Raw genomic sequence first — 14,318 nt, forward strand, 5'->3', positions numbered from 1 at the left:
ATAGGTTTCTCCTAGAGATGAGCTTCATTACTGGTTGGCCAGTACAGTGTAGGAAGCTTTGAAACCATATAAATACCACCAACAAAAATATATACACAGCAGATTGTATTTATGCACAGACAAACACACATACACACACACACACACACACACACACACACACATTTGTAAAGTGTTTGGTTTTTCTTTCACATTAATGACAATGAACGTTTATAAAACAAGCAAGCAGAGATAGTTCACAGACTTACGTTCACATTCTCTGACATCCAGATTGAACTGCTGTAATGCTCCCAAAGTGAGCTGCCGTACTTCTGCTTCTAGCAAAAGTTGCATCAAGGAAGTGGCTAAATGCTTGCAAGCTGACATACAGGCTGTCTGGGCCACCTTTCCCTGAAATACAAACATGTAAACCAGAAAGTTAATGGATTAAAACCAAATGCCATCTAAATCTATTTATTCATTTGTTTATTTTATGTATTGAAGACAGAATCAGCCACCGCAGGATAACTTCAGACTTGCTTTGTAATCAAGAATGACCTTGAATTTCTGATCTTACTTTCTCAGCCTCTGAAATGTTGCTGTTGTCAGTGGGAGCCATGCTAGGTTATGTGGTCCTGGGGTCAACCTGGGGTCTTTGTGTGCCCTAAACAAGCACTGCACCACCTGGGGAGACCCCTACATATCAAAATTTAATCAATTTATTCTAGTCCTCAATTTGGAATTTCTAATCACGATACCTACACATCTTACAGCCTTGGAAGTGTACACATGTTAACAGCAACTATTTTAAATACTGGCTCCATCCCACCAGTCATGATAATTAAAACAGTAAGCGATATTCACAAAACCCAACTATGGAGCTAAGAAGCATATTAGTTTTAGATCAACAGTAGAGATGCAATATTCCAAAATGGTAAGTAAACTAAGAAAGAATATTAAGAGGAAATAAATATAAAAGTCTTTTCCAAAAGAGCATAAATTTTAGCAATAGTTTCTAGATACAAACCAGTACTTATTGCTCTATGACTTATCTGTAAACTCAAAGCAAATAGAGCCTCTGAAATGTCATTAAAAAGGAGAATTTTGGGCAAAGTTTAGAACAGAGGCTGAAGGAACACCTATTCAGAGCCTGCCCCACATGTGGCCCATACATATACAGCCACCAAACTAGATAAGATGGATGAAGCAAAGAAGTTCAGGCCGGCAGGAACCGGATGTAGATCTCTCCTGAGAGACACAGCCAGAAACCAGCAAATACATAGGCGAATGCCAGCAGCAAACCACTGAACTGAGAACAGGACCCCCGTTGAAGGAATGAGAGAAAGGAAGAGCTTGAAGGGGCTCGAGACCCCATATGTACAACAATGCCAACCTACCAGAGCTTCCAGGGACTAAGCCACTACCCAAAGACTATACATGGACTGACCCTGGACTCTAACCTCATAGGTAGCAATGAATATCCTAGTAAGAGCACCAATGGAAGGGGAAGCCCTGGGTCCTGCTAAGACTGAACCCCCAGTGAACATATTTGTTGGGGGGAGGGCAGTAATGGGAGGAGGATGGGGAGGGGAACATAGACAAGGGGAGGGGAGGGGTTAGGGGGATGTTGGCCCAGAAACCAGGAAGGGGAATAACAATCGAAATGTAAATAAGAAATACTCAAGTTAATAAAGATAAAGATTAAAAAAAGGGGTGAATTTTGGTTTCTTACAAAACACTGAGATTAACATAAATTCTAAGCTAATTTTAAAATTATTTAAGTATCTTTATAAAAGCACTGAAAGCACTTATACATTCACTAATATTAAAAACATAGTTTATGCTCCTCGATGACATCACTAGTTACTGTCCTACTTTGCATCAAAAGTGGCCGTTATTAGTATTAGGTTACTCTTGTGTACACTGTAAACGCTGTTCCAAGGGGCTGGGGTACGGCTGAGTAATAGACCACTTGCCTAATGGTGTTGGAGGCCTTGGGATGGATCCATGTCCAGCACCACAATGAGCAAAAGAAAAAAAAAAGGAGAAAGAAATGCTGTTATGACAAGTACAGGAGCAGAAACAATGGGCTTCTGCTGTACGCCAACCTTTGGTCATCCCTATACCATACTTCCTAACCCCAAACTAGCTAGGAAGCTGAGGAGTGGTCTTGGACTCCTGATCTTCATATTCTCTACTGTCCACATATTAAGATTAAAGGCCTGTAATTTACCACACTTTAGGCAGTGCTGGAAATGAACCCAAAGCCTGGTGCACACTAGGTGACCATTCTCCCCACTGAGCTACATCCCAGCTCCATTAAGATTTCCTTTCCTCTACATTTAACACCAGCAACCTCACTATCATTTACTAAAATTGACAATAAAGGTGACAATAGGTGACCTAATGAGGTCACTTATATAAACATGCTCTAGAACATTGGCTTTGGCCACTCTCTACATTTTACTATGTGAAAACTAAGATTATTTTAATGGTTGGGTTTAAAAAAAAAATCAATGCTATTTCCAGCACAGTTCCTCCTGTGCACCAGGTGCTCAGCAAGTGCAGTACACTTATAATTATTATTCCTGTCCTGGTAATATAGCACTGGGTGTATAAGCTTAAAATGTTTTATGGATTCAAAATATTTTATTGCTTATGTCTTCTACAGAATCACATGAATTTCTACTTTTAAATCAAGTAATTCTGCCTGTGAGGGAAAAAGTGAGAGTGCATTTCCCTCTGAAGCAAATCAAGGGAAGCAAGCAATTAAATGCTAATTTGAGCAGAGTAAACGCTAAGCCCTATCTGATTTTAGCAGAAAGGGTTACAAGGCCAAAATAGTACAGAAGCTTTACAAGAGTGGTGGGGATTGCTGGGTGAGCCTAATCACAGTCCCAGCACAGCAAACGGGCACAAGTCACAATGAAAGTACCACAAAGTATTCTGCACAGAACAACAACTCCTGCACTCTGGGCTCCCACAGAATGAGTCTCCCCAGCAAAACACAACAACTTCCTTTCTCTCTATATAACTCCTGTTCAGGTTACATGTCAATTTCATTCAGCCTGCCCATTAACACAGAAATGTTTTTGAAGGTATTCAGTCTCTGTCATGCTGGCCAATTCACCAGAGGGCAACCTAGATGTCAACAAATCAGACTCAAATATTAATGAGCAAAAGGTCACAAGGAGGTAATCTCCAAGGTTCTCCTGGTTCCTGTTCTCTGACCCCACCCAATCCCCTGCCCTTCCTCTGGGCCTTCTTTTACATACATTTACAATCATGGTCTCAATTTCACGACTCACCCTCTGGACTGTAATTTCCCTGAAAGTGTGTTTTAAGTGGAGGACTCCCAGATGCCAGATAGCAACCCAAAGGTGACCAGCAGACAGAAGAGTTTCCAATAAAAGGGAAACACCCCCACAAACCCAAATATGATTTTAAAATTTGATTTTTAACTACTAGAACATGAGAAAGGGGAGGAGGAAAGAAACCCCTCTTTCAAACTTTCCAATAAGCTATTTAATAAAGTGACAAAGCAGAGCATATGAAAATATTAACCAAAGCTTCCAGGAAAACCTGTATAATCCTAATTGTTTATTCAAGACCTTTACAAACCTCATAAAAAATTAAGTGGGTTTGGAAAAAACACACCAAAGCCATAGGAGAAAGTTTACAAAATACAATGGTGCTGACGCCTGCCTGTCTGCCAACCAGTCCCTTTAACTCCAGTGTAGACTTATTACTCAGTTCCTAACTGTCAGTCCCTAAGTAAGAGTACTGTCCCTCCCAAACACCTCATTAGCTGCCTTGCCTCCTTGCTTTCTTGAACTAATGCATCCTGTAGGTGTTCTGCTTCTTTATTCTCTGCCAATAACAAATGCTTCATTGCAGAATACGTAAAACCAAGAGATGACTCTCACAGGAAACTCATTTAAAAATTCTTATGTGAATTTAACCAGAGTTTTAATTAATTTCACTGTGGGAGCAGCATGTCCATTTATGAGAATCAATAGTAAAATGAGACAGGTCTGAAGAGAATCAAGACTCTGGTTCCCATCAACCTTGGATCAGATCTTGGCCTTTCACTCATGTAACCTGAACAGCATTAGTTAATGTTGGTTGGACACAGCTGCCTCACAGTAAACAGGGATAAGCATGCCAGTCTGACTGTGAGTATGAATGGAAATGGAAGCCAGAGCTGTTCAACCTGCAACAGTAGGAGGGGTGGCTACTTTGTTACAAGACACTCCTACAACTTAAATATTGATCACCCATGGTTAAAGGAAAATTCAAAGTCAAATTGCTTGAGTTTCCAGGCAAAATTAAATATTTCACATCTCATTAAAAACTACAGTAAAATAAGTAACATAAACTGTTAACATGAAGTAGGATCATCAATAACTTTCTAGCACCAAACTCACTCTTGAGTTCATTAGATTATAAGAAACAGAGAAAAGCAAAAAAAATCAGTTTGGGAAGAAAGATATTCATAAGTAATTCATATCTCAAATAAATGTGCATATCCTCCCCACTCATTTTCCCTTCTGAATAACTTAAGAAGGGGGCTGTAAAGAGGGGACTCCTTTGGGCCTGGCACACAGGTCTCAGATCATGTCAACAGTTAGAGAGTAGGAAACCTGAAAGATTACCTTGTTCATTAGGAATTTTATACCACACAAGTATGTAAGTGTGATGAAGCGATGGCTGGTGAGCAATCCCCCTGGCTAACAGCCCTCTCAGTGCACCTTCCCTTCAGTACCTCCAACAGCAGAGACCCAGCAAAGGACAAAAAGCTTCAAAATGTTTAAATGAAGACCAATGAATCCAGAGACAAAGCCGGAAGCTCAGTGGAAGAAAATCTGCCCAGAATTCTGACTGTGGAGCAAGAGCGTGCTTCAAAAGCCTCTACTGTTACACAGTTCTGGATGACCCTGACCAACAGAAGCACAGCAGCTCTATATTTCATAGTTTCTCCTCTGTCATCATAGGACTGTTTCATTTATTCCAATCTGCTATACTTCTTTTTATCTAAACAGGTAGAGTTGAAAGGTGAAGGGCAAATCAGGTTAAGCATCATTGCCAACACATTCTGCTAGGACAAAGACAGTGAAGATCTTACATATTTGTGGTCAGGGAAGTAGGTGTGCTGGGTGACCTTGACCACCAACCTCACCAACCAGACCAAATGCAGAAGTGTCCAGGAGGTTAACAGCACAGCTCTCAGTCTGTCTATCATTGCATTTCCAGAGAAGGGTAACCAAAGGGTGCCTTCCCCAGAATTTGAGTGGCACATCCCATAAAGATACAGGCACACACCGTCAAACAGTGGATGGAGCTTGGGAATTCATATGTTAGAATAGGAGGAGGACTGTGGGTCCAGAAAAGGATAGGAACTCCACAGGAAGACCAACAGAGTCAACTAACCTGAACACTTGAGGCTTTCAGAGTCAACTAACCAAAGAACATACATGGGGTGCACCAAGCACATATATAGCAGATATGCAGCTTGACTTTTATGTGGGACCTGAACAACTAGAGCTGGTATCCCAAAATGGCTGCATTGTCTGGCCTCTGTGGGAAAAGGAGCCAGGGTGGGATGGGGAATAGGGATACCCAGTGGAGAAGGGGAAGGGGAAGGAGATTATGGGAGGGGGTAACCGAGAGGGGAATAGTGAGAAGGATGTAAAGTGAATAGATTTTAAATAAATAAATAAATAAATAAATAAATAAATAAATAAATAAGGAATGGAAAGGAGCAAGGTAGAGAGCAAAGCATTCTCTGTCTTCGGTTCCTGGCTGACACAACAGGAGGGACTGAAACATATGATATCATACACAGAAATAAATCTATTCTTTTGTAAGTTGTGCTGTTTAGGGACTCTGTCATAGTTGTGAAAAACAATACAGAAAGGGCACACGGGGCACAGGACAACTACTGCAGGCTCTCTAGTTGTCAGCTCTTTAAACCCAATACAGAGGAACAAGTCGGTTTTCTGGGGCCTCCAGCTCACCAATTTTAAAGCACCATCATTAAAGCAGCACTCTGTGAAAGCCACTGCAACACAGCATGGAACCTAATTAAACCCAAGGTCAGTTTAACAGCTGCCTAAGACAAATGTGGATGCTAGTAACTATTGCTATAAGACATAAGCTAAGAAAATAATTTTTTAATAACAGTGTTCTTGAACTAAAATACTAGAACAACACTGGTAAAGTAAATGTGGATAGAAATGTAAAATAAACATTTTCATTAAAATAAATAATACTTTTGATACTTAGATAAAATGTTTTAAAATTCTAAGGTGGAGTGTTTTGGAAAAATTAAGATTTATGCTTTTAAAACTTCTAAGTATGTGCAAAGATTAAGCAGATTTGATCTATGCAGCAAACACACATAGAGAAAGTTAAAAAGAGATAGTGTGAGACCAGGCAGCACAGATGAAGCTAAGTAGCTAACTGTATCTTGTTGAAATAACCTTGACCAAAGATAAAGACAAATCACAAAGTTAAGTGGTAAAGCTAGCACATAAAATACTGGGTAATAATAAGAAAGAAAATTTTCATATATTAATGAGAAATATCTTCACACCTAACACAAGAGTATCACTTTCTATAAGCATTCTAAATATAAAACTCCCAGCTACCAAGACCTTCAAATGACACAGAACAGTCCACTAAATCGTGTTAGAAAACAGTCATGTGAATACAAATATACAAGAAGGCATAGACAGCAACAGACCATGACAGCATACACTGAGATTGACACACCAGGCAGAATGGTTGGTGGGTTAACACTGCAGTAATATGAATGCACAGCTATGTCCTAGGTGCTGCATGATGGTTACTTAGGGAAACCATCCTAGAAATGTCAGACAGCCATGCTGTGAAGCCCAAAGGATGCTCAACACTAGCATTTTTCTCTTTTAATTAATTAAGCAATGGGTTTCATTATAATATCTTCATACTTCTCTCTCATTCTACTAGAATCTGAGATGTGTCCCTCCCTCGCAACATATGCAGGTGAGCAAGAAGACAGCCACAGAACTAAACGTGAACCTAAAAATTTGACATACCAAATAAACAAGGTTTATATGCAGAGATCTGAACACAAAGTTAAAATTTTAAATTTACAAAGATTATAGGAAAAAAACTTTACCTGTTGTAGTAGTAAGGAAATATTTCTTATAGCATACATATCCTAATGATTAAATTCAAAATTGATATGCTGAACATAATAACAAACCTCTGTTAATAATGCCCTGGCTAACCGGATATAGAGCTCTCCTGAGAGACACATCCAGAGCATGTCCAATACAGAGGTCAATGCTAGCAGCAAACCACCGAACTGAGAACAGGACCCCCTTGGGGGGAATTAGAGGAAGATTGAAAGAGCTGAAGGAGCTTGCAACCCCATAAGAACAACAGTGCCAACCAACCAGAGCTTCCAGGGACTAAACCACTACCGAAAGACTATATGTGGACTGACCCAGGGCTCCAACTGCATATGTACCAGAGAATAGTCTTGTTGGGGCACCAGTAGAAGGGGAAGCCCTTGGTCCTGCCAAAGTTGGACCCCCAGTGCAGGGGATGTGTGTGGGGGGGCAGTAAGGGGGATGGATGGGGAGGGGGAGACACACATATGGGAGAGGGGGAGGGGATTCGGGCTTATGAACAGGAAACCGGGAAAGGGAATAACATTTGAAATGTAAGTAAAGAAACATAACTAATAAAGAATTAAAAAAAGAAAATATGTATTTTCCACATTAAAAAAATAATGCCCTGGCTAAGAAAAATAAAAATAGGCATAAAGAAGCTATTTAGATTAAATAATACTGGAAAGAATATACCATTAATCTTATAACTCAATACCAATGACAAAAACAAAACAAAGGCCAAAAACCAATACACTTTAAAGTGATGGGGGAAATCCAATGGGCATATGACAGAAGAGTACAAATATCCAAGGAGAACTCAGGAATACTCACCACAAACATGTGTTGAGATTAAAAGAAATCACTCAGCAAAACACCAATGTATATTACTGAAATATGCCTTAGACTACATTAAACAGACAGACAGGCAGGCAGGCAGATGTGCGCACATGCACACACATACACAAGTTAATGCTGGCAAGACTACCTAGAGTTGCTCCTCCTATACACGGCTTTTGGGGATACTTAACACCTCAGTACCTTTAAAAAAATTTGTCAATTTCTTTAAAAGTTGAACACATTTATTTTTGACACAGAATAGAAATAAAAATAAATGAAACCCAGGTATTAGTTTTAAGATCACATAGAAAACTATATATAATGAGACCCCACCCAATTTAATGGAATTATGATAATAGAACAAGCTATGTGGTTTATGCTACTGCTCGAGTCAGTAGTATCACAAGTTCTAGTGGAGCCTGGGCTAAGGAGAATTCCAAGACAACACTGGACAGGTATGACTCTGCCTCAAAAGTAACTAACCAAATAAAGATAGCAAGTAAGGAAAAACATTTTAAACTGTGGTAATATACCCAAACAGTATGTTGTCAAAGATACACAACTATATGGACATACAGATAAAGGACGAGAACAAAGAAACACAACAGAATAGCTGTGGGTCGCAAACTTGCAATCCCAGAAAAAGGGAGGTCTAGGCAAGAGGATCAGGAGTTCAAGTAAAACAAGATATGGGCCAGCCTGGATTCCATGAGACTCATAAATAAGTCAACAGGGGCAGAGGAGGTGGCCCATGCTGGCTGTGAGGCTGTTTGCAAACAACCTTTCCAGAAGTCATTCTTCTGAATTCCAGCAGTCATGGGACAAATGCAGTCAGTAAGCTAGGTCCACAGTTTCTACAGCCAATAAATTATTAATAAAGAAATATCTATAAAAAACTGAAATTGCATCTGTTTTTCTTATGTACAGGCAAATTATACTAAACACAATTTCTTAAGCTGTGACCACACTGTGTGTATGGCATTGCACTGTGTTAAGAAATCTGGCTCCAGCCTATTTAAAGTGCACAGCAGCTGTGCAAAATTATATGCAAATAGGAAATCACTTATGGTCAGGTATTTGAGCATCCACAAATTCTCATGGCTACTCAGAGAAAGGGAGCTGGAACCAATCTCCCATGAAGGTTGGTGGTACATGGGATACAGAATCTCAGTTTCATTTCTAGAGAGAGGTCAAAAGAGTCTTGATGGGACATTTCTAAAATACCATTTTCCTTTTCTGTAATCACCTAAGGTCATAAAATAAGGCTGACCACCTTACCGTAACACTTATATGACACTAGTCGTTCAACTTGCCTTTGTGTTTACAGCTACGCTGGTATCAAGTCAGAAACATTTTAGCACAAGCAAGCTATCACATATAGAAAGAGTTCTGTGTAATGAAGTTAAAGTCAAATTAGTGTACCATGCAGTACAGAGACAGTTCTCACAGGAGGCTACACAGGAAGAAATCACACCACCATCATGAAATGTAGGATCAGATCCAAGCTAGATGCAGCAATTTAGTTCGGAAAACAATTAAACTATTAAGCCAATATTCATTTCAATTTTATTGGCTATATATGTTTAAATTTGTTGCAGTTTCATAATTTTATGAGTGTGTATTTACTATATATATTTTATATTATATAAAATATATTTTATAAGGTATTTATGCCTACTTCATATTTATTCATATATGGGTAATACTACTAAAAGTACAAAGCTTAGTTGATATTTTATCATGGGACACATGGCACACTGGGCTGATCTAAACACAGAAATTATGAATTAGATATATTATTTTAAATATATACATCCACATAAAAACATAATAAAATCATGCTCAAGAGAAAGGCACTTTTTGGTTGCTAGAAATGAACAAGAAACTAAAAGCGGAGAAGTCAGAGCCTAAGTAGGCTTGTCGCAGATCCGGACGGGTATGCAGTCAGCACTGTCTAATAGCTATATACCAAATTGTGATGCTAATACAGTTCTAGGGCCTAGATAATAAAGAGCCCAACAAGCTGTGTTTTCATAGAAAGGTGATCAGGACAAGACATGGAGCTTGTCTCCTCTGTAGAGCTGGTGGTAGTGGAAAGTTGGCTTACTAAAAGAAAATTCATTGCAAGAATGGGTTTGATATTGGAATTCATGATGGCCATACAGTATAGGAATCCCTAAGCTGCACTCTGAATACAGAGTAGTCCTAGACTGGTGAGACGCCCGAAATAGAACCAATACTGAGTGTCAATCATCTGTGAGGATGCTTTGATTAACTGAGAACCAGGAGCTTCCATTGGCTGTGAGTTGTTGAGATGGCTCAGCAGTTAAGAGCACTGACTGATCTTCCAGAGGTCCTGAGTTCAATTCCCAGTAAACAGACGGTGGCTCACAACCATCTGTAATGGGATCTGATGCCCTTTTCGGGTGTGTCTGAAGACAGTGACAGTGTACTCACATACATAAAATTGATAAATAAATCTTCAAAAAAATTATAAAATCAACAAAAAATCAAAAATTAAATTTGGTTAAATAAACAATTGCTCAGGAAGAAAAAATCTTTGCAAAGAAAATAAGGAGCACAGAAAACTAGGATTAAAAAAAAACTTTTAAAGGAACAATAAATACATGTTTATATGGAAACACAAAAGGCACCAATAATAGTGAAATAATAAACCACTGCAAGGGAGGCAGAGATGTCCAGGAAGGTATTGTAGCCGATGCTGAAAATCAGTGGCTGACAGCACTGGGATGCTGGTTCCTGCTACCCTAAAGCTAAGGCAGGAAGACCAGTACAGGTTTGAGAAAAGTCTGGGTTACAAAGTAAGATCCAGGATAGTCTGGGCTACAGAGTAAGCACTGACATTTAAAACAAAACAAACAAACAAACAAACAAAAAACCTCAAATGAAGCAGTAATACATTCCAATGGGTCAGATACAATAGAGTGTGCTAAGAGGGAGAGAGGACTGGGGAATTACCCAGAATATGAGTAAGAAATACAGAAACATAAACTTAACAAGAAAGAAAAACATTGCCTACATAAGTATAACCAGTAAAACTAACAGGAAAAATAAAATGGCTGGAGAAAATAAAATTGCATCCTAAAGAAACTTAAAAAAACAACTGAGAGTTCTGAACTTTCTGTTAGTAAGAAGGGAGATGAATTAACAAACATTTTCAGACAAAGAGAGTTCACACAGCTCTGGGGACCATGTTCTAGGTAACAAGAGAGCTTGACACAAATTCTGAATCTCTCTGCATGTCGGATAGCCCTGGGATGGCTGCCTTGGAATCCCATGACATGAGTGACCTCTGCACCTTCACAAAAAGGACAGCCACAGCTTGACACAGACACCGATACAGAATGACACTGAATCACAGCACACAATCCTCCTGTCACACAGGAGCTAAGACAGCTTTCAGCAAAAGACAACAATTATGGGGTTAGACCTAAGGTCTTCTTGTTGGTTTTCTTTCTATGCTAAATCAAGCAAAACTTCTTCCAAATAACTTAGAATTCATTTTACAGGCAATTTCTCCCAAATATTCTCATTGATTTAGTTTCTAGTAACTTCTAGAATTTTCCTTCATAATTCTTCTGTGCTTCACTTCACACTGTTCAAAAGGAGCAAACACCTGAGAAGCTCTAACCAGCTCAGAAGAAAAGAGGACTGTTCTAGATCTGCCATGAACTCCTGATCCTCCTCCCTCCTCCAAGTGCTAGGCTTATAAGCGTGTGCCACTGCTCTTACATCAAAACACAGGCAGCCCTATGCACCAAAGCTTGGGCATCTGATTTTGGAAGCCCCACCAGTATTCCAGAGGCTGCACTTAGAAAGCTATTAGAAAACCTAGTTTTACTTACCTTGATCTAAGTTGCCTTAGCTTCCTAAGGGACTTTCAGTCTTCTTGACTGAACTGGAACTTAGTCACATTAAGTTCTCCAGTCTAATTTAGGAATACTGATTTTAATCAGTATTAAAAAGTGCCTACTCGGCACTTTCATTTCTTCTTCTGAACACATTGAGATCAACAAAAATATTGTAATTAGTAATCAAATAGTCATATAAAAATAGAATATATTCTTTTTCATATTTTAGCTTCAATCATAAGATAAAGGGAGTTCCAACCCCCATTAGCCCTTTATAAGTCAGCCACTTCCTGAGATCACTGGGATTTCTGCCCTGACACTAGAAGGCAAAGGCATGGCGTGTTCTACAGATTATTCTCTAAACTCCCTAACAACAGTACAAAGCTTGGGAGAAGAAAAAGCAGTGAATGAGTCAGCTACATGATGCTTTCCAAAAACACACTTGACAAATAACCAGAGGCTCTTCTCATCAGCATGAATACTTTGCATAATTGTCCAATTAATGAGATCCATAAAAACCGATTATAAACATTTACCCACAACCAGACAGGAATTAGTATCGAGTCTGGGCGTTTGACTCCAGCTAGCTAAAGAGACAAGACAACAAAGATCCCTGCCATCCCTGCAGAGTGTGGACAGAGGCACTCTATGCAAAGATGTTAATATGCCGAGGAAGTAGCCTTTCAGAAGATAGACACACTCAGCTTCAATCAACCAAACATCAGAAATCAATGGCCCTAGAGAGCTTTGCCCAGTCTTTTGTGTGTATGTGTGCCAACTTCTCAGGGACCACAGTGCAATTCAAGTCAGCTTGACAGACTGAAGATACACCCCAAGCACACAGCCTGCAACTGTGCTCACACTCAAGTTCAAGGTGCTTTGATAGCCGAGCATCAGGGTGAGACAGTGACTGGACTGCAGTGTAACTCACATGGCATTTCCTTTCTGTTCTCTTAACTGACTTAAGAATGTACACTACCATACCTACGTATTCTTCTGTTACAGATAGGATAAAAATATGTGTAAGAAATGAAACGAGCATGCTGTGTTTTAATATATCATTCTTTTTTTTTTAAATCTGTTAAGACAACCACATCTTCAGTTCTGAAATTAAAGGGAAGACTTTCACAAAGGAAATTGCTGAGTTTAAAGTCTAAAAAGTGTGCCACTGATAAGTTAGATACTAGCAGCCAGCGAAAACTGGTGACAAAGACAGAAGGAAGATCTTGTTAGCTTGAAATAAAAATAAAACCCAGGAACTTAAGCTTGAAAATTATCCTGAGACTTAAAAAAAAATCTTCAGCATAGTATTATAAAATATCTGGAAGCTGTTGTGTGGACTTTCTGACTGCAATCTATCAGAAACGTGCACCACAACTGTGTCCATAAACTGAGAAGCAGAGTAAGACCCAAACTCCCTACATTTAACCTTGTCAGTGCAAATGCCAGGAGACTAGGACATCAGCAAAGCACTGTATTCCTTCACTAATACAGAGTAATAGCAAAATGGAAACTTCAAACTAGCTTCAAGTTTGTAACAAAGCAATTAAGATTTTAGTGAATACTGCCAATATGGAACCTATGTAACAGTGTCAAGTCACAGTTCTCTGGCTTTGCATTCTCCATTAGTGAGGCACAGGTACTGAAGATACTCTGGAACTCATCTTTGTAGAATCTAGACTTCGCAAAATTTAAGCTGGGATGACTCAGTCGGCACACTGAGTGACAAACAGTCCCATGCCTCATACAAATGTATGAGGACAAAATACTTGCTTCATACATTACAGATCAGCCCTCACTCAGGTTTGAAGGAGGAATGTGATACTGAACATGATGCCTTCATAGCACAGAAAAGATAGAACAAAAAGAAAGACCAGTGCAATGCTGTCAGGGTTCTGGGGGTCCCTCTGGAATTGGGCCCTACTGTTGGGGTTCTGATGGCCCCTCCTCCTTACTGAGCTTTTAACCTTGCTCTCATCATTCTGATACCCTCTTCTCTGGGCTCTTGCCCTTACTAGAAATTCTGTTCTTCCCTCCCTGCACCCTGATAAGCTTTTGACTTCTGGACTCCTGTTCACTATTCACTCTGCTCCTCGCTGAGTTCGCCCGATTCCAGAAGGTAAACCAGGGCTCAAAGACATTTGCCTGAGTGCTCTCCCTTTTCTGGACCCACTTAACTTACCAAACAGTCCCTCCCCACTGGGAACCACTCAGTCTAGCCATCCAAGGACCCTCCTTGGTGGTCTTGTTCTACATGTACCTGATGTTTTCCTAAGGTGTGGCCTTTTGGGAGGAAGTGTGTCACTGGAGTGGGGTTTGGGGTTTCAGAAGCCCAAGCCAGGCCCGAGTGCCTCTCTCTTCCTGCTGCCTGAAGATCCAGATGTAGATCTTGGAACTCTGCAGCGCCATGTCTGCCCGCATGCTGCCATGCTTCCTGCCATGTTGATAATGGACTAAACCTCTGAAACTG

General features: G+C 39.8%; 1 protein-coding gene across 3 annotated transcripts in view; it reads right to left on the reverse strand.

The window, feature by feature from the left end:
• Positions 1–14,318, reverse strand: part of Exoc6b (exocyst complex component 6B) — a 455,447-nt gene that overhangs the window by 179,770 nt on the left and 261,359 nt on the right. For all 3 annotated transcript variants that reach the window (NM_001109246.2, XM_063286527.1, XM_063286526.1), the window contains 1 exon segment: positions 249–390. In NM_001109246.2, coding sequence (NP_001102716.1) covers positions 249–390 — 142 coding nt within the window.

The sequence above is a fragment of the Rattus norvegicus genome, chromosome 4 (genome assembly GCF_036323735.1).
Source record: "Rattus norvegicus strain BN/NHsdMcwi chromosome 4, GRCr8, whole genome shotgun sequence".
In the NCBI taxonomy this organism is placed as follows: domain Eukaryota; kingdom Metazoa; phylum Chordata; class Mammalia; order Rodentia; family Muridae; genus Rattus; species Rattus norvegicus.